The sequence below is a fragment of the Sinohyriopsis cumingii genome, unplaced genomic scaffold (assembly GCF_028554795.1).
Source record: "Sinohyriopsis cumingii isolate HCF-2022 unplaced genomic scaffold, ASM2855479v2 utg000349l, whole genome shotgun sequence".
Classification (NCBI taxonomy): Eukaryota; Metazoa; Mollusca; class Bivalvia; order Unionida; family Unionidae; genus Sinohyriopsis; species Sinohyriopsis cumingii.
Window position 1 is genome coordinate 1907311 of NW_028315889.1, and position 27636 is coordinate 1934946.

Genomic DNA, 27636 nt, shown 5'->3' on the forward strand with positions numbered 1-27636 from the left:
TCCCTTCTTGACTGGTTTTTGAACGTGTTCTTTTACACTGTGCTTTGAACGGAATGTAAAGGAGATAATCCCGAACAGGTCCATAAATGTAGTGTGATAACCGTCGAAAAGATAAAATTCTGTTTCTTAATGTCATATGAATTTATGATAGATAGATGATAAAACTTTTATATTGGAAGCTAATCGTTTGTACGCTGGCAGTTGTAACTAAGTGTCAGAGTACGATTGCAAAGTCTCGGGCTATTGTGGGACCTCTCTTCTACCAGGAGACGGTAAACGGGATATTTTTTCCCTCAAAATTATAGAATATATGAAAGTGGGACGTTCTCTGGATAAGAGTTTAGTGTTATGACTGGTTGGCATTATGTCAAGATAATGTGACTGGGTGGGACATAATGCTACATGTCTGCGGCATGATGCCCTAGAGCAATCCGATACAGAACTCTACACCATCTGAACCCCTTTACAAAACGATATAGCCATTTCATCTCCTTCTGAAACTATGGCTATTTCAGCCCCTTACAAAACTATACAGCCATTTCAACCCCTTAAAAAACTTTGGAGTAATTTCAAACCCATACAGAACTCAATAACATTTGAACCCCTTACAAAACTATACAGCCATTTCAACCCCTTAAAAACTAGGGAGTAATTTCAAACCCATATAGAACTCAATAACATTTGAACCCCTTACAAAACTATACAGCCATTTCAACCCCTTAAAAAACTGTGGAGTAATTTCAAATCCATACAGAACTCGATAACATTTGAACCCCTTATAAAACCATACAGCCATTTCAGCCCCTTAAAAAACTATGGAGTAATTTCAAACCCATACAGAACTCAATAACATTTGAACCCCTTACAAAACTATACAGTTATTTCAGCCCCTTAAAAAACTATGGAGTAATTTCAAACCGATACAGAACTCAGTAACTTTTGAACACCTTATAGAACTATACAGCCATTTCAGCCCCTTAAAAAACTATGGAGTAATTTCAAACGGATACAGAACTCAATAACTTTTGAACCCCTTACAAAACTATACAGCTATTTCATCTCCTTTCAAAAGCTATTTCAACCCTGCACAAAACTATACAGCCATTACAACACCTTACAAAACTATGGAGTAATTTCAAACCCATACAGAACTCAATAACATTTGAACCCCTCATACAACATTACAGCCATTTCAACCCCTTAAAAACTATGGAATAATTTCAAACCCATACAGAGCTCAATAACATTTGAACCCCTTACAAAACTCGACAGCCATTTCATCTCCTTTCAAAAGCTATTTCAACCCTCCACAAAACTATATGGCCATTACAACACATTACAAAACTATACAGCCATTTCAACCCCCTTATAAAACCATGCAGCCATTTCTACGCCTTACAGAGGGGCCCCAAGTGGCCGAGTGGTCTAAAGCGTTTTCCATTACGGATCACTGCCATCTCACCTCTGTCTGCGTAGGTTTGAGTCTAGGATTCAGCCAATGTGGGTATGTGAGAAAGCTTGCTAGTAGCTTCTCGTCGGTTGGTGGTTCTTCCCAGGTTCTTCTTCCACCATTAATACTGGCTGCCATGCATAGCCTATCGTGTGGTGAAAAAATGGCGTTAAACCCTACAACAACAACAACCCCTTACAGAACCATATATCGGTAGCCATTATAATTTAATACAGAGCAGAACTATATAGCCATCTGAACCCCTTACAAAACTATTGTTTCAGTCCTTACAAAACCTTACAGCAATTTCAACCCCGTACTGAAGTACACACCATTGAACCTCTTAAAGAACTAGACAGCCATTGGAACCACTCAAAACTGTATAATTTCAACTCCCTACTGAAGTATACAGCCATTTTTTTAATATACAACCCTTCATAAAACTATACAGTCATTTTAATCCCTTAAAAAAAACTATACAGCCATTTCAACCCTTTACAAAACTATGCAGTCATTGCAGCCCTTTACAGAACTATTCAGCCATTTGAACCCCTTCCGTATGTATACGGCCATTTTAACCTCTTAAAGAACTACTTAGCCATTTCACCCTTTACAAAACTTTATAGTCATTTCAACTCTATACAGAAGTGTACAGCCATTTCACCCCTCATAAAACTGCACAGCCATTTCAGCCCCTTGAAAAAGATACAACCATTTCACCTTCTTGCAAAACTACACAGCCATTTCAACCCTTTGCAAAACTATACAGCCATTTTAACCCCTTGAAAAACTATACAACCATTTTAACCCCTTGAAAAACTATACAGCCATTTCAACCCTATGAAAAACTATACAACCATTTCAACCATTTGCAAAACTATACAGCCATTTCAACTGTTTCAAAACCAGGGACACATACAGGATTTGTGGGACCAAGGAAAAATTCTCCAGTAGGCTCCTAAGATGAATTTTATCCTAGTTGTCTTACCCTGTCTGGCCTGTGCAAAACTATGCAGCCATTTCAGACCATTGCAAAATTATCAGCCATTTCAACCCATTTTCCATTTTTATGTTTACTAAAGAATTCTTTTTATTGAACAACTTTAGAAAATTAATTTCATGATCAACTCCCTTTTGTATCCATTTGTATTTTTCAAATCCAATAAAAAAACTGATGGGATGCTTGCATGGGTTTGAATAAGTGTTTTTGATGTCCAGTAGGTGTTTGCATGGGTTTAAGTAAGTGTTTATGAAGTCCAGTAGGTGTTTGCATGGGTTTCAGTAAGTGTTTATGATGTCCAGTAGGTTTTTGCATGGGTTTCAGTAAGTGTTTATGATGTCCAGTTACTAATATCTACATGAAGGAGGTTGTTGTTGTTGTTGTAGGGTTTAACGCCATTTTTCAGCACACAATAGGCTATACATGGCGGCCAGTATTAATGGTGGAGGAAGAACCTGGGAAAACCCTGGAAAGAACCACCGATCCACGAGAAGCTACTGGCAAGCTTTCTCACATACCTACATTGGCTGAATCAGAGACTCGAACCCACAAAGACAGGTGAGATGGCAATGATCCATAACGGAAAGCGCTTTAGACCACTTGGCCACTCGGGGCCCCCATGAAGGAGGTTATAACATTGTCATTTTCTAACCTGTGGAGACATTGCTGAAAGGAGAGAGAGAGATATGGGTATCTGTACATCTGGTCACTAGATATGAATATGCAGTTAGATGTGACTCTTGTATTGATGCAAATCAGGGCCATTTTGCAAACCTCCAAATTGTAAAACATTGTCACAGATATACAGGCTATTTCATTTTGTACATAATCTATGTAAAAATCAAAGGATAAGAAAAAAATGTAGAATTAACTTGTTCATGTTTCGCTTCATGGTCAGAGAAGTAATTACATTTTTGAAATAATAGGAATACTATTGAAGAAAAAATAAATAGAAATATCAAACCAAATGCAGAAATTAGGAAAGTCATTGAAAGATAGACGTCTAAAACAATATCCTACTTTCTAATGTGCAGATTTATATATAAGAAATTTATTTGTTTCTAATATTCTAGTTTAAATCTTTTAAAACCTGTCAAGCAAATTGCTTTTCTTCAACTAATTAATCACAGTTGGATTTACAGTCTGTGATAGGTACAAAGGCATGGTTGCATTTCATTTGGGCTGTGACAAGACACCACAAAGATCCAATTGCAGTTGATCAAATTCCAATGAATGGAAAATTTATTTTGTATTAAGAAGATGTGTAGCCAAGCACAAAAAATATTCCAGTTCTAATTATATTTTATAACTACATGTATTGTAATTTTTCTTCCTTCCTTTCATTCATTCTTTTCTTTTGGGGCAATGCATGCAGATAATCAATATTATGAACGCTCATTTTCACATTTTTGCATGGTTTCTCATATATTTATAAGTATCATGCCTTGTTCATTACATCTATTTTAGCATTGGTTTCTTTTAGATTTATTTGGAGGGAGAATTTATTGCAATCTTCGGTGTAGGTAATCTGTACTCATCTCTCAGTAATTAAGAAATTGGAAATAAATTAAACATGACTTTTACGTGTACTTATGGTTTCTATACCATTTTGTAGTTTTATGGGATAGTAATGGCAGTTTTTATGTGTTGGTTCAGCCATCTTGGTACATGGAACATACACACACTCATGAACAAAGAAGATACACCCAGGCGAACAGCCCTCATAGTCAGAAAACTCGGCTGATACAAGAAATACATTGCCGCTCTTAGCAGACATGTCTAACTGATTCAGGATCTGTCTGCAAACCCGAGGGTTGCTACACCTTCTTCTAGAAGGGGAAAACAAAAGATGAGCAAAGAATTCACGGAGTCAGTTTTGCCATTTGTACTGCACTTGTGCATCAATTCCCAGTGGTTCCTATGCATGTGAACGAATGCTTGATGCGACTCCGTGTCCCCCTCTCTAAGTCACGGTATATCACCATCATCAGTTTGTATGCCCCCACGTTGACCAGCAGTGAAGAAAACAAGGAGGCCTTCTACAAAAGTCTTGATGCCCTTGTAAAAGCTATCCCAGCTTGTGACAAACTTGTCATACTTGGTGATTTTAATGCCCAAGTGGGCCACAACTGCAAAAGCTGGAATGGAGTACTGGGGCAGAATGGAATCAGAAAAATGAACATGCATGGACTGCTTCTATTGTCAATGTGTGCAGAGAATAATTGGACTATCTTGAACACACTCTTCCATCAGCCATTTAGCTTCCACAATACAATTTTAGACAACTAAATTTTTTCATGAATTGTGGTTTGTTTATTTGAAGTTGAGATAGTTAAAGAAAAGCTGTTTGATTTTTGTTACTCACCTTGCTGTTAAGTCAAAGTGAACTTGTGGTATGGCCCTGTGCTAGTTGTCTGTCATTCTTGATGCTGTGAGTTCACTTTCTCACTCTGCTACTGTATATACACATGTTCTCTCGCACACACATGATAATCAGGTTGACTGAAATACACCAATAACTTTTTATAAAAATTTGCTATTTGTTTTAATAGTTATTGGCCCAAAGTCCAACATACTGAGAGAATTTTTTTTAATTTTGAGCACTATGTATATCATTGGTTTCTTGGTATATAAGTGGCACAAAGAATTTCAGGAAGTAAGATTTAATTATGTTGAAAGAACTATACCAATTAAGAACATTGTAACTCTGGTGATGTCAGCGATAGATGAAGGCTTGCATTCCCACTGCATGATTTATAATTTTTCATCAACTCTTATTTTTCATGCACCATAAATTCATACAAATTATAATTATTTTGTCATTAATTTTTCATCCATTCTTATTTTTTGTCCATCATCAACCATCAGATCCATGCCAATTATTATTAGCTATTTTTTGGTGTCATGTTTAATTTGCCATGAAGCCATACAAATTATAGTTATTTTTTGTTTTCTAATTTTTCATGCAATGTAAAAAAAATTGTACTGACAACTTTTTTAAAAAGCTTTGGTACCTAAGAAAGGAATAATTAATTTGTGTAGCTGTCATTATTTTAATCACCAGAAAAAATATTTCAAAAGTATACCAAAAGGTTTGATAACATAGTTCATTAAAAAGTATTTTAAAAAAGACATTAGTTTTATCGGTATTCGTTACATAGTATAAAACTTTTGTTGAAATGTGTGTAGGTTCACATTGCTAGACTCTCAGAAAATATAAATTTAATAAATTTTGGTAAATAGGTCAAATTAAGGACATTGTCTGATGAGTTTAATTTAGGTATGTATATGATGCAATGTCTATAGAGTACTGGATCAGCCTTTTTATGCAGAGGAAAGTATTATATGCATTGTTTTTTTAAGCTTTCAAGAAAATAAAAAGACTAATTGTAATCATATTTTAACAATTCAGATTTGTTTTTAAAAAATGATGACACTACAAACTTTACATAACCAGCTTTGGAGGAATCTATCAAAATTTGTCCATCAAGCTATTTATTACATCTTTCATTATGTTTAAGATGTGTGGCATGTCATACATATTCATCAAATCCAGTGAAATCCCTCAGAACCGAAAACCAATGAGACCTCCGAACTTTTGGGTTTTAAGAACTTTTCAGTTTACTGAGGTTAATGGCTCATTTGTGTAGTGCAAAGACTTCAGATTAGCTTATTTTCAGTTATAATCTGTGTCGGTGCAGGTGTTGAGTGTCGAGAATTGTTTTAATCTCATTTGTTGAGATATTTTCTGGGTCTTTGCTTCACAGATCAGCCCACTACAGTACCTGTTAACTGTAATTAATCTGGTCACGCACATGTCTGGAATTTAGCAGCTAAAATGTCTCAAAGTTGAAAATGAGTTTTGGTTTTAAGGGTTATTTTAAGTGTAAATTTCAAATTTCAAATGAAAAAATGTGGTAGTCGGAATTAAGGGATTTCAATTTACTGAGGATAATGACAAAGAAGGAAACATTCAAAGATATCTCTATATATATATATATATATATATATATAAAGTCTTTTCTGTTACAGACTAAATTCAGGATTCACTAATGGTCTTTCCATTTAGAGCCTCAGCAGTCTATCAGCACTGACTTTCTACTTGACACTGATATTCGGTATGCAGTCACAGGTGTTAAAGTGCTGCCCGAGATATTTGTATCCCTCTGTCAGAACAGGGGGATTAGCTACACTAATACATTTTCCTGGAAGTAAACACAGCTCAATGGCTTCTTTCTATGCTCCTAGACCTCAGAGCCCTACTCATGCAAAGCCTCAGAGCAGCACAGAGCTACACGCCAATGTCAGAAAGGACTGTCTGGAGATATTTAGATCAGCCCTTGATGCAGTGTCACCAGGGCAAATGATCAAGAGAGTTCTGAGGGTCATAAAGAGGGAGAACAATCAAGAATCAGCCATACTGAAGGTGGAGGGCAGAGAGTATCAGCTGCACAAGAATGTTTATGTAGTGGGTTTTGGGAAGGCAGTGTCAGGAATGGCCAGGGCTGTAGAAGACTGCTTGAATAATCATATCGTCAAGGGAGTAATAAGTATCCCTAAAGGGTCAAGGGAACAACTCCTGGCAGCTGGAAAGGGGTAAATACTGATAAACGAATGAATAACTGATCCTGGATACTCATTTGTATCATAATAATTTTACATTCGCAGTTACATTTCAGAGTATAATTGTAATATGATTCAGACTGAAGTAAATAAATTTGTTTGTGTCCATATGATATGTCCATGATTGAAGATTAATTTGAGATTTATATGCATCAGTGCCTAACACATAATTCTGATACTGTTGGTGTCTTTTATGCATCAGTGTCTGACACACAATTCTGATCCCATTCGTGTCTTATATGCATCAGTGTCTGAAACACAGTTCTGATCCCCATGGGTGGAATTTTCCTACTGACCACCTGTTATGTATATTTGATTTAATTATATCTGATTTAGTATATATTTATTTCAATTTAATTGTTTGTCAGTTTAAAAAAAATTATTATTTTTTATTACATGATATTGTAATGTAAATTTATTCACTAGAGATGATACTTTTTTTAGAAAATAGTTTGATGTTGATTGTTAGTTTATAAACACCAGGTGTTGATCTAAATCCTGACCTTGTTTCAGAATTTGTGGCAACCTTTGTAAACAAGTTCTATTTTATTTTAAAATGATTGGTTGTTTCCAAGGTCGTGATGGGACTTTGTCTTTAAGATATAAACAATTTTTTTTATTTTTTATTTCTTGGAGTAAAAATGATTGATTTTCGTAAGGGTCACACTGGGTAAATGTAAACTGTAACAAGTACATGCTTCTATAAATTTCCAGAAGATGATCACGTGACCCTTGTTTACATTTTAGAAAGCCCATATAAACCCATGTTTTGTAGAATTTATCTCAGTAGAAGCTGGGCTGTTTAACTGTTGTGTGTTGTGCTGTTTGGAGTTACATGTATTTCAAATTACTTGGTTTGGAGTTATTTCAAATTACTTGGATTCAAAAGGATTAATTCCACTATTTTTCTGGAAAATATGTGTGCTCATGTAATACTGTGGAACAAGCACAGTTTATTTTATGAAAATTTATTCAGCTATCAGAAACTGGAGTGATAATTCTTATTTCTACAAGGAACTGTAGACTTCAACACTGCAGATTGCAACATAAGTCATCGTCTTCCATCATGGATTCTTCATCGGGATTCGAACATGAAATCAGTAGAGCATTTTGTTATTAGGACTACTAAAATTGTATTCTCTGGTTATTTTTGGATTTGATTCTTTAAAACTATAAGTTCATTTTCTTTTCTTTTTTTACAGAATTTTTCCAGGGAAATAAATTATTGTATTTTTCAAAGCTTGTTGTTTTCACCCTTTTTTGTGTTACTGTTTATTCAAGCCTAAACAAGTGACACAAGACCACCAGTCAATAATCAAGAATTATTTTTCTTCTATTTCTGAACAAAAACTGAGGTGCAGAGTCAAAATGGTGTAAGGTGGATATACTGTAGATGCAACTTTAAAACAGTTAAAATAGAGTGTAAAATATTAGGTTTACAAGACAAAATTGAGGGTAAACCTAAAATAACATTTAAAAACATAGCAGCATTTAAAGAGCAGTGTTGTAGACCGCTAAGAAATTACATTTAATTGTCATAATTTGTTCATTGAGAAGGTAAAAGATAATATTGACTCTTATCACTAAAATTAAACAAGACAAACAAAAAACAAGAGCTAGACTTCATTTCAACATTGATTTAGATTATTTTTCCTTTCATTAATAATTATGAAAAGATGAATTTGAAAAAATAACAATTACAGTTAATCTTGACTGGACTATTGGTTTTAATGGATTGCCATGGAAGTTGGTAAATATTATGGATATCACCTGATGATGTAGCTCAACTGGTCACAAAACCAGATGAGCTTTTGGGATGGTTGTTGTCTTTTGTCAAATATCCAGCACCTATCCATTAGTTGGCAAAAAAAAATTTGTATGGCTATACCAAACTACTTAGACAATTGCCATGAAATTTTACACACACATCAATCCTAAATTCTTTATAACATCTCTGTAAATAATTTTCAGAAAATTTTGCTTTTACAAGTTGATGACCTTATTCCCATGCTTATCAAAATTAGTGGTTTTAATAGCATAATATTACCTTAGAGTTCTGGTTATCAAAGAGAAGTATTTAAGCAAATCTTTGCATCAGAATTTGTATACCTCCACCATGATAGCAAAGGGAGGTACAGTGTATAGCTTTGCTATTGTGCATTTAAGTATATCAGCACAAGTCCATCCTGAATCCATTTTGGAATGATATAAAAGGGTCCCAAAAACTTTGTCATCATCATGAGTAATTTTTCAACCTTTTGCATATTTTTTAACTTTCTGAACTTGTGCTAACACAGTCAAGCAAAGACAACTGGAGGTCAGCAAATAAAATTTGGTAGATGTATTTATTTTCATTTCATTGGAGCAATTTTTGAATTTTTACACATATTAAAAAATGTTGGAGACTTGTTATAAACAAAACCTTTATGATCACATTGTAGAAAAAATAATGTGTGCTGGACTAATAGATTTTTATATCATTATAACAATTTCTCTAAAGATTTTTATTTTTGTGAATGGTTTCTCTACAGAACAGGCATACATATTTTACAAACATAAATCTAGTTTTATCATTTCAAATGGTATTGAATTTCCATGACTGTACTAAATAATTAACAATTTCAATGGCAGTTACTTTCCAAAACTTGGAGGGACAACATTTAAAATCATCTTGGATATATATTAAAATTAATTTTAACTTTGTGGTTCTTCTTTCTAATAGGTTACTGCCAAAATAATATACCTGCTAAAACTGCTTCTGATGAACCTGCCAAATTCTTCTTTCCTACATTTAAAATGTTCTTTTTATTTTTAAATATAGTTGTATTGACTCAGGATTGGCACAGACACTTTTTGTTTTCAACAAAGCCATGTTTGTGATTAATGTACCTAATGAATGAATACATGTAAATTGTATTTTGTCCTCCCTCTTTCACAGGAGCTACTAGGATATCATTTTAGTTCTCTCAGCTTTACTACCTCTTACAAATTTGAAATAAAATACAATAATTCTGTTTCAACTTTTGCAATTGGATTTTGAAATACTGGAAAAAGAATATGGGTAAAACAATGTCTTTTTACAAGTGCATGTACATGTACCTTACCTTACCAATTACTAAACAACTTCTCTAACTATAGCTTGCCATTATTCTTCTTGCAGGGATTCATTTCTTCCATTAATTAATTTCTATCATTTGTTGTAAATCTAAAGAAAAATTTATGCCAAGGAATTTAAAATTAGAAATAAACCAATTTAAGTCCATCTAGGGACATTATTTCATCAGAAAATTTATTGTTGCCAACCAAGATAATCTTTGTTACCTCACCTGATCATAAGGCCATGTGAGCATATGATATTTTCTACATCATTATGTGTTGTCCATCCATCAAAAATTGCTTATTACTTTGTTTTGATTCCATATTTCTGATCATATTTCGCTAGTACTTGGAATATATGATTGTATCTTCAAACTCTTGTTCAGGAATGAGTGAGAATCATGCAGATTGAGATAATCTTGCAATTTTTGGTCATATGGTTGGGGGCTAATCTTGTTTCCACTGCGGAGGCCATATTTTTGATCCAATTTTTGATCGAACTTTGGATATGTATCATCAAGATCTTAGGTGGGTTCAGTGAACAGCAAGATAGATACACATATATTACGTAACCATGCATCTGACCAGCAGAGTTTCTTACTACAGAAAGCCATATTTCTGATCCAGTTTTGACAAACTAGGAGCCTAAGGTGATCAAGGCATTCACCGTAACAGATCACTCACATCTCACCTCTCTCTGCTTAGGTCAGAGTCTCTGGCTTGGCCATTGTGGGTATGTGAGAAAGCTTGCCAGTAGCTTGACCCTTGGGTCAGTGGTTCTTCATGGGTTCTTCCTTCACAAGATGTGCTGGCCACCACGTATAACCTGTCATGTGATGAAATAATGGTGTTAAAGCCAGAATAACAACAACAGTTTGACAAACTCTAAATATGTGCTGATATCATCAAGATTATGGATATTTTGAGAATGAGCCATAATATGCATATTAATGAGGTACTTTTGCATCTGATTGGCTCAGCTCCTTGCCACTCAGGAAACAATAATCCAGATGTGATATTGGTTAAGTAGCAATTGTAGTTTAATGACACATTAGGTCTATTACAGGTTGTATTGTGACAATTAAAAGTAAATCTCTGAAAATGGAAAATAAAATGAATTGCCCAATAGATTTATGGAAGATAAATCCTTCCCCCCAAAAACCATAACTAAACAGTAAAATTAGATGTAAAGATGTTAAATTTTGTGAAAGGTAAATAAAATAAAATATAAAGGCTGAACACAAGAACCTTAAAACATTACCATTTTCATAAAACTTGGAATATGGCTTGTATCATCAACATCTTTGATATTAGTTTGTTAATGAGTGAGTTATGCACATAAATTTGATAAGGTCAGTGAGACATGCAAATATTAATGAGGTGAGACACACAATATAGAGGCAGTCTTGCATGTGAATAGCTGAGCTTATTGAAGTCAAATTTCTGATGTGATTTTGATCAAACTTGGAATATGGGCCTATATCATCAGGATCTTGGATGGATTCAATAAAGAGCATGGTGCATGGGTTTATTTAGGAGTTTAGAAAAATATGCCCCTACTTTCAGATAATTCACTTGCTGCATGAAATTTGCTGAATATGTTTGATGGTTTTAACAGTACTTTTAATATATTATTGGCTATATCATGCCAAGAAAATGGGAGCAAAGATACCTTTCCCAAGGACACACTGAGGTACAGACTAGCCTGGGCATGTATGTAACAAGTGATGTTTGGATTGCAAGTCCAATGCTATACAAACTGCAACTGACTGTAATTAAATCATCCTGATTATTACTTTGGTTTCTAATTAGATCTTTGCTCAGTCATTATATAAGACATTATTTCTCCTTCGAATATGTTTCCCAATCACATTAACATTAAGAATATAAGCCAGCCCATGTTATCCCTTTCTTCCACAGGTAATTCTGACATTGTGGGAGTGTCCCCCCCATTTTTAGGCAGCTCAATAGAGGTCTCCCCACATGTCCAAGCATGGCATATGGACCAGTAAATCAAAGTATATGGGGTTTTACAGATCCATTGGATTCATCCAACGCTATGGTACAGCATCACTCTTTGGAGGCATACAGCCAGTCCAGCTGTCTCAATCCAGGGATCTTACTGATCCATCCATCTAGTCATGCCAATGGCTTCATCTCTCTACAACTATGGGATCATAGTGATAGATCTGTCTGTCTTGCTAAGTCTGTGGCTATGCCTACCTGTTGGGATTTTAGCAATAGCCTACAGCATACGTTGTGGCTGGTACCAGCACTGACCAGACTGCCTTCCTCACAGCAGCTGTGCTGATCGTGTTCCCAGCAAGCCATCCATCCATACTGGTATGACAAATTTGTTTGATAAATCTGCTTTTAATTTACCTTCAGTCATGATAAGGATATATCAGACCTATGAGCCAATTTTTTTAGGGGGGAACAACCAAAATCCCTGATGTTGTTTCTAAAATGGAATCTGTCCTGGATTTTGACAGGGCTCAATTGAGATAAATTTTAGCCTTTAGTCTAAGCCATAGTAAAACTACTATCATACAAACATGTTTCCTTATAGCCTTGACATGCTGCTTGACCGAGTTACAGCAGTTTAGTTGATGTGGACTATCATCATTTCAGACCAGATGGTTTGGTCGTCCTCTCCATAACCAGGTTTTGTGGCCAGAATTAGGTTGCCATCAGAGGTTCTTTATCTGCTCCCTTTCCTCGATAGACATGCCAAGCACAGCAGCCATGCAAGGCCCTGTCTGCACCCTCAAGCACTACTTGAAGTACACATACATCATGGTTCATGCAAATAACTCTTTCTTCTCATGAAGGCAGAGAAGCATAATATCACCCCTCAAGCTCAGTCTTCATGGTTGAAATGGGTTATTTGCTCAGTGTACACTGGGTTATATGCTTGGTGCACACTAAAGTGTCAGAAGATAGAGTTTTTCTCATGTGGTTTCAGCTCATGAAATAAAAGAAATCCCTGTGAGCCTCATGTTCAAACAACATCTCAAGCTGAGACATAAATGAAACTATTGGCTGGCATGCAGAATCAACATCGCAATGTTTTATCTCGAGGAATTAGTTTCACAGAGACAAACTTTGAATCGAGTGAGTCCTGTGGTTCTGGTCCAGATGATAACCAGGCCTGGTTACAATCAGCACAGTCTCTTAGCTTTGCTGGATTTGCTAGTGAAATTTTGTTGGTAAGCTGAAGTCAGTAATCATCTTGTTAACTAGAGATAGGGGTCATAGATATGTAAATTTAGGTATTGCTGCTTTGAAGTGAGGAGAGCAGGTTATCATTTGCATAGGGAATGAATCCTTTTCTTCACTATAAAGATTCCAGAGGCACTGGTAGAATGTACATCATTTCCTCCTATTACCTATTCTCCTAATGTTAATGTGGTTGGGGAAGGTATTCAATGGAGAAAGCAATTTTTTTCAGTAAATTATGTTTCTCTGAGACTTCATAACTGATCACATTACTTAAAACCCTACACTGTTCCGGTTGTAGTGGTAAGTGCGTCCGCCTCGGATGTGGGAGGTTGTGGGTTCGATCCCCAGCCGAGTCATACCAAAGACTTACAAAAATGGTACTAACAGCTGCCTCGCTTGGCGCTCAGCATTAAGAGGTTAGTGTTAGGTCTGGTGTCATGATGCCCCAGTGCTAGACATCACTACAAACTGCCACACTGCAGACATCGTAGCGATATGACTGAAAAATTGTTAAAGCTATGTTAAAAATCCAAATCACACACACACACACGTAACACTCTCCCATCCATCTGGCTATGTAAGCATTCTCGTTGGTTTATCACTCAGCTAAAAAATTGTAATACCTGGTGATGGTAAAGGGAGATAGTGAGTAAGAGTTATGCCATTTGTATATTTATTATATAGTTTGTCTTTTCATTAGTGCTGGATCTGGAGGTAGCAGGCTTATATCCTTAATATTAATGTGATTGGGTGAGTATTCTCAGAGAAATGTATTTCACTGAAAATATTTGCTTATTTGTAGCACATTACACTTTGAAAAGGTTGGAGTTGATGCCTGAGATCTTGTTTGTTGTTGTAATATAATTATTTTAATTTTAGTTGGTAAATATGTCTTATGTTAGGGAATGTATAATATAGTCTATCCCCAGTACAGTGATAAAAAGTAAGTCTGACTAACATAATGCTATCTTGGCACAGAAATTTTTTTATTTATCGTGTAGCTGCAACTAATATAGAGAATTAGGTGTCTGGTGAAATTTTTTACAAATATGTAAATTTAATAGCGGCTTACAGAAAAGTTGCACCCCAGAAAAAGACAATTCTCTCTTTTGTATTATCGAGACTGAAGGATTATCACATTTTTGGAGGAAAGATTTTGGAAATAGATTATAGCTAAAACAATTCCTTATGACGTGGTTTAAATATAAACTTCACTGATGCTAACAAACCATTTTTTTACAAAGGCAAAATTAGGCAAGAATTCTAGATAGAATTTGTATCAGGATATAATTTCATATACCATGAGGGGACTCGGGTAAAGTGGCCTAAGGCACTCACCTTTACAGATCACTCAAACATCTCTAATCTGTCCATGTGAGCTTGAATCTGGACTGGACCAACATGGCTGTGTGAGAAAGCTTGCCAGTATGTCCCCAACGGTCGGTGGTTCTTCACTGTTTTCCTGGGTTGTTCCTCCACCATATGTACTGGCTGCCATGTGCTGATAAATGGAATAAAACCACACAAAACTCGGATAGGTTGAATCAACTTGATATTAAGTTTGGGAGATAGTTAACTGATGTTGTTTTCTGCAATACTACATAAGTCTGCTTAGTGAAATGTTCAGCTGTTATGTAAGTCAGGAGAGTGATAACTGGCTCACATTCCTCTTTCTTGAAAACTGCTGATTTGGATTTGCAGCTGCACTTGATCTCTTACTGGAATCATTCATCACTCTTGCCAGTTTCTCTCTCAATTGGTGATTCTCAGATTCAAATTAATCCACTCAGTCCATCTCCTTCCCATTAGTACTCATTCACTTTCTACTGCCATCTTCTTTCTGAAATCTTTTGTTAACAATTCCTTCCCTATAGTTGTGCAACAATTTCTGTTAGGTGTTTTCACAAGGACAGCAATAGCAGATGTGAATCTGCATCATTGTTTTTTTTCCCCTCAAGGTGTGACAGATTTGTTATCAAGCCTTGATCATTCAAACTTGTGTCAGATGCCACCACTGCAGAGATACACTTTATAATCTGGATTTCATTTATTGCTTGTTTTTGTATTTTTTCCCACTCATACTTGCAGACAATTTTTTTTAACCATGTTTTTTGCTGACAGTTATTTCTCATTAATAAGTCAAACAATACATGCCAGTATAGGTAATTTATTACTGATGGGAATGGGTAATTCTGAAAATTTTTAACATTGTTGAGGAGAGGGTAATTCCAAAATTTATGATAATTGTTGGGAAAGTAATTACATTTATGGAAATTGTTGGAATAGGTAATTTATAAAATTTATGAGGATAGTTAAGGAAGGGTAATTCTTTCATTTATGAACATTGGAGGGAAAAAAATAATTCAACTGCTCTGATCAAGTTATCAGGAAAATCTCAAAACTGCACCTGAATTTCCAAAAATCTCAACTTCTTTTTCTCTTTTGTAATATAATCCACCATTGACTAAATTACCTTCACAGCATTTTTTGAGGGAATATGCTTTGGAATTATTTCAGTGAAAATATGCCACACATAACTGCCCAATCTACAGAGCTACCTCACTAACTTCTACCACAAACTGCCATTACTTTTACACTCTCCACCAAGATGCAAACATTTGTAGGTCAGTCTGTAACATAATCAGTCTGATTTCCAGACCTACACACTAAGTGTGACAAGGCTAAACATTTCCGGAGCCCCTAGTGGCCGAGTGGTCTAAAGCGCTCTCCGTTATGGATCACTGCCATCTCACCTCTGCCTGCATGGGTTCGAGTCTTGGATTCGGCTAATGTGGGTATGTGAGAAAGCTTGCCAGTAGCTTCTCGTGGGTCGGTGGTTCTTTCTGGGGTTTTCCTTTGTTCTTCCTCCACCATTAATACTGGCCACCATGTATAGCCTATCGTGTGCTGAAAAATGTCATTAAACCCTACAACAACAACAACAACTAAACATTTCCTTTCTGGATCAGGCATGCTGTAGGCATCTGTTTTTCAAGGCATAGACATGAAGTATATTTTTGCACCTATGTCTAACTAGCAAATTTGTGATGGTATCTAGCATTACTAGTATGTTTTTTTGTTGTTTTTTTACAGTGACCTCTGTTTGGCTGCTGACAGTAAGATTAAAGTGTATGAAGGTGCCCAAAACAACTTGCCCGATGAAGATGCCCACAAGGCAGCCCTGGCAATACAGAATCTGGCTACAGCAGCAGACAAGGGTGACCTGCTTCTCGTCCTTATATCAGGTTTAAACTTTAGTATTTTGTATAAATGCACACGAAATTCTCAACTTGTACAGCATGGTTTTGACTGATCTGATGTTGGCATGATCAAATCTTTGTAGGGGAAGAAACTAGAGAACTTGGAAGAAATTATCAACCTTGAATATTTCCAACAGATATTTCATTTCCTATCATTTCAACCACATATTCGATTTCAGTCATCATTTTAACCTGATGAATATCTTTGATGTAAGTTATTTTGATTTGGAGGGTTTTCCCCAACATGAGCACAAGTTGATATAGGTAGATATGATGTAAAACAGAGTGCAAACTTGTATGTTTTTGTTGCTAAATAATAATTATGAGAATTTTGTGCCCTACAGTTTATCTTTTTTCATTGTATTCCAGGAGGTGGATCAGCCCTTTGCCCCTCTCCATGTCCCCCAATCACCTTAATGGAGGAGCAGGAATTGACCAAGCTAATGTCCCGAAGTGGAGCTACCATTAATGAGCTAAACTTAATCAGGAGGAATATTGAGGTCCTGAAGGGAGGGGGATTAGGGCAGATAGCTAGACCTGCACAGGTTAGACCACACCACCATTAAGTATAGAGTATATAAAAAGGTTTATATATCTGGAAAAATGGTTAAACATGGCAAACCATTTACAGTTCTTATTCTGATATATTTAGCAGTTTATGTAATTCAGTTCAATAAGGCAAACAGTGCAGATTACCTTTTAAAAGGAGCTTTGTTAAAACAAAAAATTGTTTTCATCTGTACATGAAATTTTTGTATTTTAAACTGCTATTTCACACAAATGTATGGATCGAAGCAACTTGAATAAGAATAATCATACAAGAATATTTTAGCATAGTTACATATAAAGGAAATCTCATAGTTCATGTCTTTGATGCCAGTAACTTTTATTGGGTCAATAGCTAAGATACACTTATTCATGTAAGATATTCTTAATTGTAACAGTTAATAATGAAAAGATGGCAGATGTTGGTCAGAATTGGTCATAATGTAATTGTGTCTTATTAATAGGTACACATTTTTAGAGGTTAGCAATTGAACTAACCCCTGGCATGGGTATCCACACATCTAAACCCATATACATAGGAATGCCCTCATTGAATGTCCAGCATTCTTTCTTCGTAGGACCTAGGCAAAATTTGGAGTGGGTTTTATAGTGCTTATGCAGATGAGGGGTCTGCAAAAGCTAACCATATGTGTTTATTAGATGTACAATCATTAGTTTTTGCTTTCAGTTCATTTGTTTTGCACACGCTATAAATAGTGTTATACCTGGGTCATGAAACTTGGTGAGGAGATGCATCTTGATGAGTACTTGGCCCTCATCACAAAAGTATGCCACTTTGACCCATATTTCACCCATCACTGACTTTGGTTAAATTGTTTGGCTTACGTTTATTTCTCATGACCTGTTCATGCTTGAATCATCAAACTAAATGATTGTATGTAAATCTCTTAGTAACACTTCTTCACCACAAAAGAAGATCAATATGAAGTATATTTCACATGCCCCTGGATTTAACTTGTGATCAGATAGGTGTTGTGCACCTGTGTGTGTGTGTGTGTGTGTATATATATATATATATATATATATATATATATATATATATATATATATATATATATGCATTTCTGTTAGTACCATGCCTTCACAATGAAAGAAGGTCACTGCAACCTAGATTCACATTTTTTTGGCTTAGGTTAAGTGTTTGTATGTAGCTTATTACCAGATAGGTTTTAGCACCCTGTAAACATACTGCTGTACCAAAATTAATAAAATTTGATGAGGAGATGCATCTTAATGAGTACTACACCATTGTCTCAAAACTATTTCACTGTGAGCCATATTTTATGCTTCACTGACTTTGGTTCAGTCTCAAGTACTGTCCATATGCAGTTAATACCAAACCCTTACAACAAAAGAAATTGATTGTGAGCTAACATTTCTTAATTCACTGGCTTTTAGTAAGTTTTTACATTTTGCTCATGACCATATTGGTTCTTTTATCTACTATATAATGCAATACTACACTCTTATTGTAAAATTAGGTCAATGTGACCTATATTTCACATTTACCAGCTATGACTCAGTTTGATATTTTTACTGTTCATGATTTAATCATTCAACTAGATGACTATGTATGTCTCACATTTCTACACCCATATCCAAAAGGTCCCAGTGAACTGTATATAACATTTTATTACTAAGGTTAAGTTTTGCGTTTAGCTGACATTAACTACATTGGCTTTTGGCATGTTATTGTACTTGATGAGCACTTTGATTGATATTGATTTCTCAACACTGTCCATGCTAGAATTATGATATTGATGATAATATGCATCTCTGTTACTACCACACCTTTACACCAAAAGTAGCTCATCATGACCTGTATTTATCTTTTACTGGCATTGGTTGCATTTTTACATTTGACACATTAATACAAGTTTTGGCATGTTGTATGCATACTATCATATGTATAGTCATGAAATAAATTTTGTGATAACATGCATCTTAACTTTACATTCTTTATGTAGAAAGAGGTCTCTTTGACCTATATTTCATGCTTCAGTGACTTGGTTGACATTTTATGTTAAAGATCATTTATTGGGTGCATGTTTATATATTCCAGTCATGAAATTTGATAACTGGTTGCATCACTGTTACTTAATAGTAACCTTTAAAACCAAAGAAAGTTACTGTCAGACATTTTATGATTTTCAAACAGGGCTTAAGTATTTTTGTTTTTGATAATATTGTTTCAGCTATGCTAAACCCATATACATCTTAGAATACGAAGAAGGCCCTTCTAAATATCATTATTCAATGGTATAATAATGACTATTCATTGTGATATGTTATCATTAGCAGGTAACTATGTATTGTACTATTAATGAGTATAATTAATTGAATGGAATGCATACTGCATGAATTTCATGGGAGGTCTCATCTGTAGTGGTTAATCAGAGTAATTATTGATGCATGAACTTAACTCTCCAAACTTTCACCCACTTAAATCTGACTTCTAGGGGCAGACAATGATAATCAAGCACTATTTAAAAAAATGAATTAAAAAAGAAGAAATGCAAGATTTATCTCTGGTTTTTATTAACTCCTTGCAACACCTCTGATATCATACAACAGATTGTTTTCTTTATTGCTGTTTGTCTTTTATGATCTGTCACACCATTTAGGTAGGTAGATATATGTAAAGGGCTGATCAAGTTTTGTTTTCCCCCTCTTGTCCAGGACAAGTGGTTTCCAGAAATTGATGTTTCCCACCTTACTATTCACTTGTCCCAAAATTGTAATCACTTACCAAGATTTGATGAGATATATGTGCTTTAATAATAGAAATAATGAATGAAATAATGTGCAACATTATTTATTTATTAAAAGAATATGCATTTTTGAAATATTAGTTGATACTACACATATGCTGCTTGAGGTATAGATATTTTAGGTGCTGAATTTGAAGAAGACTGTATATGTACATGTCTGTTACCAGGACCAGCACTAAGGGAAGAGTTGATAGCTATGTCTGGGTTGAAGTCCTCAAACTCTGGCTCTTTTGCTGCAATGTTCTTTAGAATTTGAAAAGTTTCTTGGTTTCACGAATTCCTTAATGACATCTTGATTAAGCTGTCATTCACACTAAGCAGAGTTCAGGCTTATAACAAACACAATTTTTAACAGTTTACATAACAGACAAAAAGAAGTCTTGTAGTCAGGCGTATGGACAAATATATTGCAGATAATTTCTATCATTAAAAAAGAGTGTTTCAAAAATTTCAGCAGGTGGATCCTATGCCTGTATACCCTCATCTTTCTTTGAAGTCTGCATACTGATGAATGACAGGATGGTCTTCCTTTTTTAAGTTCAAGATCATTGAGAAATACCTGCAAGTCTTCAATCCCATTTTCCACCAGTGCTGCCTTCACACAAGGAAGTTGCATGCAGTCACTAACAAATACAGTGGTTGAATTTCAGATTCTGCCAGTTTGGGATATTGTTTACAATAACTGCACTTTTTCCTTCTAAGTCAGTAATTTCAAGCCAGGGATAACAATCAACACAATGAAACTGAAAATTTCTGTCTTTTAGTTAATGTCATATTTGACATTTTTTGCTGTCACATGTTCAGGTTATGTTTTTTTTTTAGAAATAGTTACTTCACATTCAGTAGCAGTATTATGTTTTATCCCTCCACTTTCATGCTAATCTTTTTCTTCAAATCTTTTTATTAACATCCTTGCAAATATTATTTTAGCAAACTCATTTTATCCACATAGTAAATATCAGTTCGCCTGACAACTACTTCCTAAGTGATCATTACATACATTTTTCCGTTAAATATGAACAAATAAAGCTCATTTCACATTAAAAGCCATATCACACAAGGAAGTAATTAATTCTCAGTATAATCAATTAAAACTTAAAGAATCGTTACTGTCATTTAATCAGTTCATAAAGGAAACCATAACTAAAGTTGGTTAAGTTCTTTTCATTAATTTAATTACACTTACTTGTTCATGGCGCTCTGGTTTGAGTAAACACAATACAACAAAGCCAATTAGAAAACCCTGCTGATTAATCATACCAGCTTTGTTTTGTTTGATATGGTTTGATTTGGTCACTTGGCTTGAAATGTAGTCAAGTGGTAATAGAATGTGCATATATCAACCAGTTATATGAACATTTATCTAGTGATCACTGTTAGATGTGATACAGAATTGAAGGGGTGGAGTTGTTTTCAGTACACCCTGAGGGAATGAGTGACCAGAGAAAGGTAGATAAAGTGATTAAAACATAAAAATACAAACATTCCCGACTTTTCAAAAAAGCACTTGTCCTGGACTTTGTGACTTGTAAAAATTTAACTGCCCGACTTTAAAAAATAGTAGTCCGAAACCTTGGGCTATGAAATTCAATTAGCCCTGAGATACATAGGTACAAGGCTCATTCTAGGATGCATCCTTATGCCATTGATCCTTATTTTTTTATCTTTGGTGCAAAAAGGTTACCTCAATGGCACCCATATGAAATAAACATAAAAAGTCCTTAACAGTTTATTTTAGACGGAATTGAGTGTATCCCAAGCTTACTGAATATAGTGTCATTGCCAAAGAAGCATGAGATGATCAATTTCATTGGCTGATAGAAATGTCTTAGTAATTTTGTTCATCCTGGGCACCAATCGATGATTACCAATAGAACATGTAAATAAAGATGAAATCATGAATGCAAACACTACAGCATTTATTTAAAAGGTAGTATACAGGGAGGGAAATAAATTGAAACTCAAATGAACAAAAAAAGTTCTAGAGGTAAATGGTTACTGAAGCATGGGCAATTCAGATCCCAGTATGGAAGGCTAGTGAGAGAAGGGGCTAATAATTGTCACAGGTGCTTGGGTCATAATTTTATCAGATTCTGCAATAAATATTTACATTTCCAGCTTTACATTCTGTACCATGAATCAGTTGTCATAGAGTCAGACTATAACACAGTTTGCTTCCATGTCAACTAATATAACTGTGACCATTGGAATGGTTATTTTACTGGGTATATAATTTTGACAACTGTGTTGTTATCTGACTCTGCAATGACTGATTCAAAGATTATAATGCTGGAAAAGTGAAATTAATAAATCCATGATGCAAGTGCCTCTGATAATGATGTGTTTGAATTTCTTGAATAAACAAGTGCAGCTAAAGGTATTTGTGACCCATGTATTTTCTCTCAATTACCCTACTTTACAACCCCACTTTTACATTTCTCTAATGAACACTGTGGTGTTTAAGTACACTGCTGGCTATTAACTGTCATTGTAAAATTGACATTTAATTTTAAAATGATTCAGACTCCTAACATAAATATAATAACCTGCACACAAATTTTAATGAGAAAAAGGGCCATGATCGCTTTTAGTCTAAATTGATTTTTTGCAAGATAATGTTTACTCTGACAAGTAGAGGTGAGCTAATTATTCACTTAGGATGGTTAGACGACAACAAAGGTTTCAAATCCAAGATGCAACCTGAGGGGACAATGGGTGAGGGTTAAAGGTCACATTTTCATATATAATATGGACTCTCCATTGTAACCTGAACTCCATCAACACCAACTGTGAGAGTGTAATATTCTTGGACAAGGAATAGATAACAACATAGGTTTTGGCCCAGGATGCAGCTGCCAGGGGTGGAAGGGGGTGGGTTACAAAGGTCAGATTTCTTTGGCAATATGGACACTACTTTATAACCTTAACTTCCTCTACACTGATTAAGAGAGGATGATCATATTTGGTAAGATGAACATATGTTAATAAAGGTTTTGGATCCTTGATTCATCCCCATTGGTGAAGTAGTGTGGTCAAAGGTCAAATTTTTTTCTCTCTGTAATTTGGACTTTGCCTTGTAAACTGAAGTCCATCCATGCTGATTGAGAGAGATCACATGATGTTTCATGAATATGAGTAAACTTTAACAAAGGTTTTTAATCCTGAATGTAAGCCCAGTGGAAAGTAGCCTTGGGGTTAGGGGGGTGGTTGTTGGGTATCAGAAATAGTAAAGTCTTTATATTTACAGTGTTTCCAGGTCATTAAAATTGTTGTAAAATTCCATGGATGGAATACAAATTAAGTATAGAATGAACAATCATTTATCTATTCATTGAGTTGTCCTTTTCTCTTTTCAGGTTATATCTTTAATATTGTCTGATGTTATTGGAGACAAGCTGGACATAATTGGCAGTGGACCCACAGTACCAAAACTGTCCTCCCCACGACAGTGTCTGGACTTGATCAGTCGATTTGGACTCACAGATAAGGTGGCACCGTCTGTTTTAAGTGTTCTTGAAACAAAAGCTCTTGACAAAAAGAGAGATGAAGAAGCAGTGCCTTATTCCTTTCATCTTAGCAATGCCACTAAATTGTGGGATCATATACAGAATGTCACTATTGGCAGCAATGCTATAGCAGCCTCAGCAGCCATGCACACTGCTGAAAATTTAGGTTACAAGTCTCTTGTATTGATGACAGATTTAGAAGGAGAAGCACATATTCGGGGTGCGATGTTTGCTCGTCTTGCTAAATATACAGTACTCTGTTTCAGCTACATGCCACCCAATAAAGGCTCAGGTTTACTAAGAGAGCTAGAGATTCAGTTGATTCGGGATGGCATTAGCAAGGAGAATTTGATTAGGGTGCATGCTGAAGCTAACAAGGCCTACAACAGTGGAAAAGGGGTGTGTATTATCTGCGGCGGAGAAACAACGGTTACTGTTAAGGGGAGTGGAAGAGGTGGTAGAAATCAGGAAATAGTGCTCGCTTGTGCATTAGAGATGAAAAACATTTTCTCTGACCCCAGCTTTGAGAAATATCATGTTGAGTTTCTAAGTTGTGGAACAGATGGCCAAGATGGGCCCACAGATGCTGCAGGAGCCATTGCAGACAAACGTCTGGCAGCAAAAGCTTCAGAGAAGAATATGGATCTCAAGAAGTATTTGGAAGATAATGATTCTTATTCTGCCCTGAAACAGATTGATGGGGGACAGTATTTAATCCAGACAGGCTTAACAGGAACTAATGTAATGGATATTCAAGTCCTTATTGTTAAACCGATGTAATGGATATGTAAGCCATACTGAAAACCGATATAATGGATATACAAGTCCACATTGTAAAACATATGTAATGGATATTCAAGTCCTTATTGTTAAACCGATGTAATGGATATACAAGTCCACATTGTAAAACAGATGTAATGGATATTCAAGTCCTTATTGTTAAACCGATGTAATGGATATGTAAGTCCATATTGAAAACAGATATAATGGATATACAAGTCCACACTGTAAAACTGACGTAATGGATATACAAGTCCACATTGTAAAACAGATGTAATGGATACGCAAGTCCACATTGTAAAACTGACGTAATGGATATACAAGTCCATATAGACCTTTCTATTTTTGTTTCCGTGGGTTTGGACATATTTGTATCATGTGACCATCTGCCATTAATGTACTGATTCACCTCTGTGGTTTGCCTTAGAGACGATTATTTCCTACATGTTGATTCTGAATACCAGCGATTATCTCAGGTAGTCTTGCCAACAGAAAAGCTTATGTTCATAGTCAGGGCTGTAGGGAGCGATCACGGGCACTGGGGTAAGAAACTCTTGGGCCTCTCCTAGTTCTTGTTCAAACAAAATTTTTCTTTTATAAAATTAAAAAGTGTTGTTTGGCCCAAGTCCCCTTATGGGTCCATATCCCCGGTTGCCCCCACCCCCATCTTGTTGGCCCTGTGTGTAGATAAGTGATGTTTTATTGTAAAACGGATAAAAGTAATTCCAAATTACAAATGATTAGCATGATCAGAAAGTTAATAAAATATAATCCCTGGCCAATGCTGATTAAGTCTTCTTCCCAGTTATTCTCATTTTAGTGGATCAGATCGAGTCCGATCCTTAAATTTCAGACATGATCAATTGCTTTAAAGAAAGAATTGAATCACTGAACGATCATAAGTGCTGCTTTTGATAAAAAATAAAACAAAATGATGACATCTTATATCTGCAAATGCGAAATGCCAAACAGTTTTGACACATGCTCCAGATATCACAATCATCAGTCATGGTCTTTCAGATAAAGTGCAGATAACACCTTAAACCTGAGAATGGTGCAGTTTTAGATGACCTGATGAAAACACTTTAAAGTATTTTAAAATGTCCACACCCCACCCCTGAATTACTGCCATACTAACATCTTGGTGCAATGATTGGAAGAGAGGAGATAGTGACTTAAATACCTGATTGTAGGACTGAAGGTCAAAGGTAAAAAAGTCACAATTCTGACTTTTAGTCATGAAACAGGTGTAAGATAAAAAAATTAGAGATTAAATTGTCACAATTATTTTTGTTTGGAGTTATGAAGATCAACAAGTCACAATATGACTTACGTAATTTTTTAAGTCTTCTTACTGCACGAATTAGGAACATGCTTTATTGGTCCTATTATATCTAGTTCAGTAATACCTTTTTACCTGCTAAATTCTTGTCCAACACCACCATTTCCTGTGTACATTATAATTGGATAACGAGAGACAAGATATTTGCTTCTATCATGCATATCCTGTAACTTTGTTTTGCCAGTAATAAAAGAAACAAACCATGCCGCCAGTTGATGAATTCTTGTCAACATCACCCCTTCCTATAAAACACACCTTCTCTTGAGTGCGTATCAGAACATCTGTAATTATGACCACTGAGGAAGAAGTGAATGGAAAAAAAAGAGTGAAGCAGGTAAAAGTAAATAGTAAATTGTTTATAGTGCAGAAATTATATGTAGATAAATCTAGTAAATACATGTAATAATACAATGTTATATTTTATTGATTTATCCATCACAGTTTATGTTATTTGTTTTGAGATATCTATTAACAGTATCACACCATAAATATTTAAATTAATTTATTCCTTTAAGATGCACACAGCAAAATGTGAAACTCTTTATAGCTCTAAGTTATTTCAATTACAGAATCTCCAGAGAGGTGGTCTCTCAATAGAGGACAAAGAATAATACATAAAATTGATCAATTTGTGCATTACGAATCTGCATTAATATGACACTCGGATCATATTGGTTGTGTTAGTTACATGAGATGAATTAATTAATTTGAAATAAGTGTAAAGTGATCTGTGATCATAACTAGTCAAAAGTACAAGGTTTGCATGATCGGTAACCAGGCTTTGTCAGCACCTTCATGGCCGACACTGTCGCTGAGACCTATCGGCTAGTAGAAGATAACTATGTAAGCACTGTCTACAGGAAAGGTCTATAGTAGAGCTGATGTAATGTATATACATGTCCATATTGTAAAACTGATGTAATGGATATACAAGCCCATATTTTTATATAATCAAGTAATGGATATACAAGTCCTTATTGTAAAATTGATGTAATGGTTATACAAGTCCATTTTGAAAACTGTTGTAATGGATATACAAGTCCATATTTTTATATAACCATGGTAATGAATATACAAGTCCTTATTGTAAAATTGATGTAATGGTTACACAAGTCCATTTAACACTTAACATTGATTATACTCTCAGGCCTTTTCATTTAATTTTTTTTGAAAATCTCAGAATTGATACCCATAAAAGTAAATGAAGGTACAGTAGTTTAAAATGATTATTTTATTTATGGTTTTGTCTTTATGTGTCTTATGGATACAGCTGTTGTCAGTTATGTCATGGTGTATATTCAAGAGTGTATTTATATACAGGTGTTTTGTCAGTTTTATTTCACATAAAATACATAAGCAATTACACCAAGGTTTAAGCAAGTTTTAAAACTAAATATAACATTTACAAAATTTATGAAATTTAACAAAACACAAGAAATTTGAATATACATATTTTATACAAAATTATAATTACAGTGTGATTGATCTACTGTCTTGGGCCATTTTAGCTAGAGTGATGGTTTGTTCTTTTTCTCTTTGGTATCTATCCAGGACAACTTTTCATTTCTACCTGATATTTGTTGTATGCCTATGAAACTTTATTCACACATTCTTCCCAATTTTTGGTTGGTCCTTGAATGAAAATGGGCCTCAGAGATGCTTAATATTTCCACTTTGGTATCCATCATGAAATCGTGTTCATGTTATTCCTATGAAAATAACGGCATGTTGCCAGTATTGGCCAAATTGGATGTCCCAGTCAGGGCCAGTTTTTTCAATATCCAGTTGCATTGTACCATTTGTATTTACATTATTTGAAAATGCCAACTTTAAGCTTTAAAATGCACTGTATATCACCCTAAATTTTTATAATTTTAATCCTTTAAATAATTTTCTCTATACGTTTGTCATACTAATCAGAAGATACCCAACTTCTCTAACATTTGGTTGCATGTCTGTCATACAACAGTGTAATATTTATGTCTGTGAAAGTTTGAATCAAATAAAAATTAAAATCAG

The 27636-nt window shown here is 35.0% G+C and overlaps 1 protein-coding gene across 2 annotated transcripts; it reads left to right on the plus strand.

The window, feature by feature from the left end:
* Nucleotides 1–11: 11 nt before the first annotated feature.
* Nucleotides 12–27636, plus strand: LOC149774319 (glycerate kinase-like). 2 transcript variants are annotated; one of them, XM_089945472.1, is made up of 5 exons: nucleotides 12–78; nucleotides 6483–7046; nucleotides 16485–16636; nucleotides 17021–17196; nucleotides 23346–27636. In XM_089945472.1, the coding sequence occupies exons 2-5, from the start codon at nucleotides 6571–6573 to the stop codon at nucleotides 24273–24275; spliced, it is 1734 nt and encodes a 577-aa protein (XP_089801598.1). In that variant the 5' UTR covers nucleotides 12–78; nucleotides 6483–6570; the 3' UTR covers nucleotides 24276–27636. The 2 variants fall into 2 exon arrangements, with proteins under 2 accessions (XP_089801598.1, XP_089801596.1); XM_089945470.1 differs by lacking the exon at nucleotides 12–78 and adding an exon at nucleotides 85–272.

Coding starts and splice junctions, on each gene's coding strand:
- LOC149774319 (XM_089945472.1), top strand. CDS start 6,571: ATGCAGTCACAGGTGTTAAAGTGCTGCCCGAGATATTTGTATCCCTCT. Junction 7,047..16,484: donor CTCCTGGCAGCTGGAAAGGG/GTAAATACTGAT, acceptor GTTTTTTTACAG/TGACCTCTGTTTGGCTGCTG. Junction 17,197..23,345: donor AGATAGCTAGACCTGCACAG/GTTAGACCACAC, acceptor TTCTCTTTTCAG/GTTATATCTTTAATATTGTC.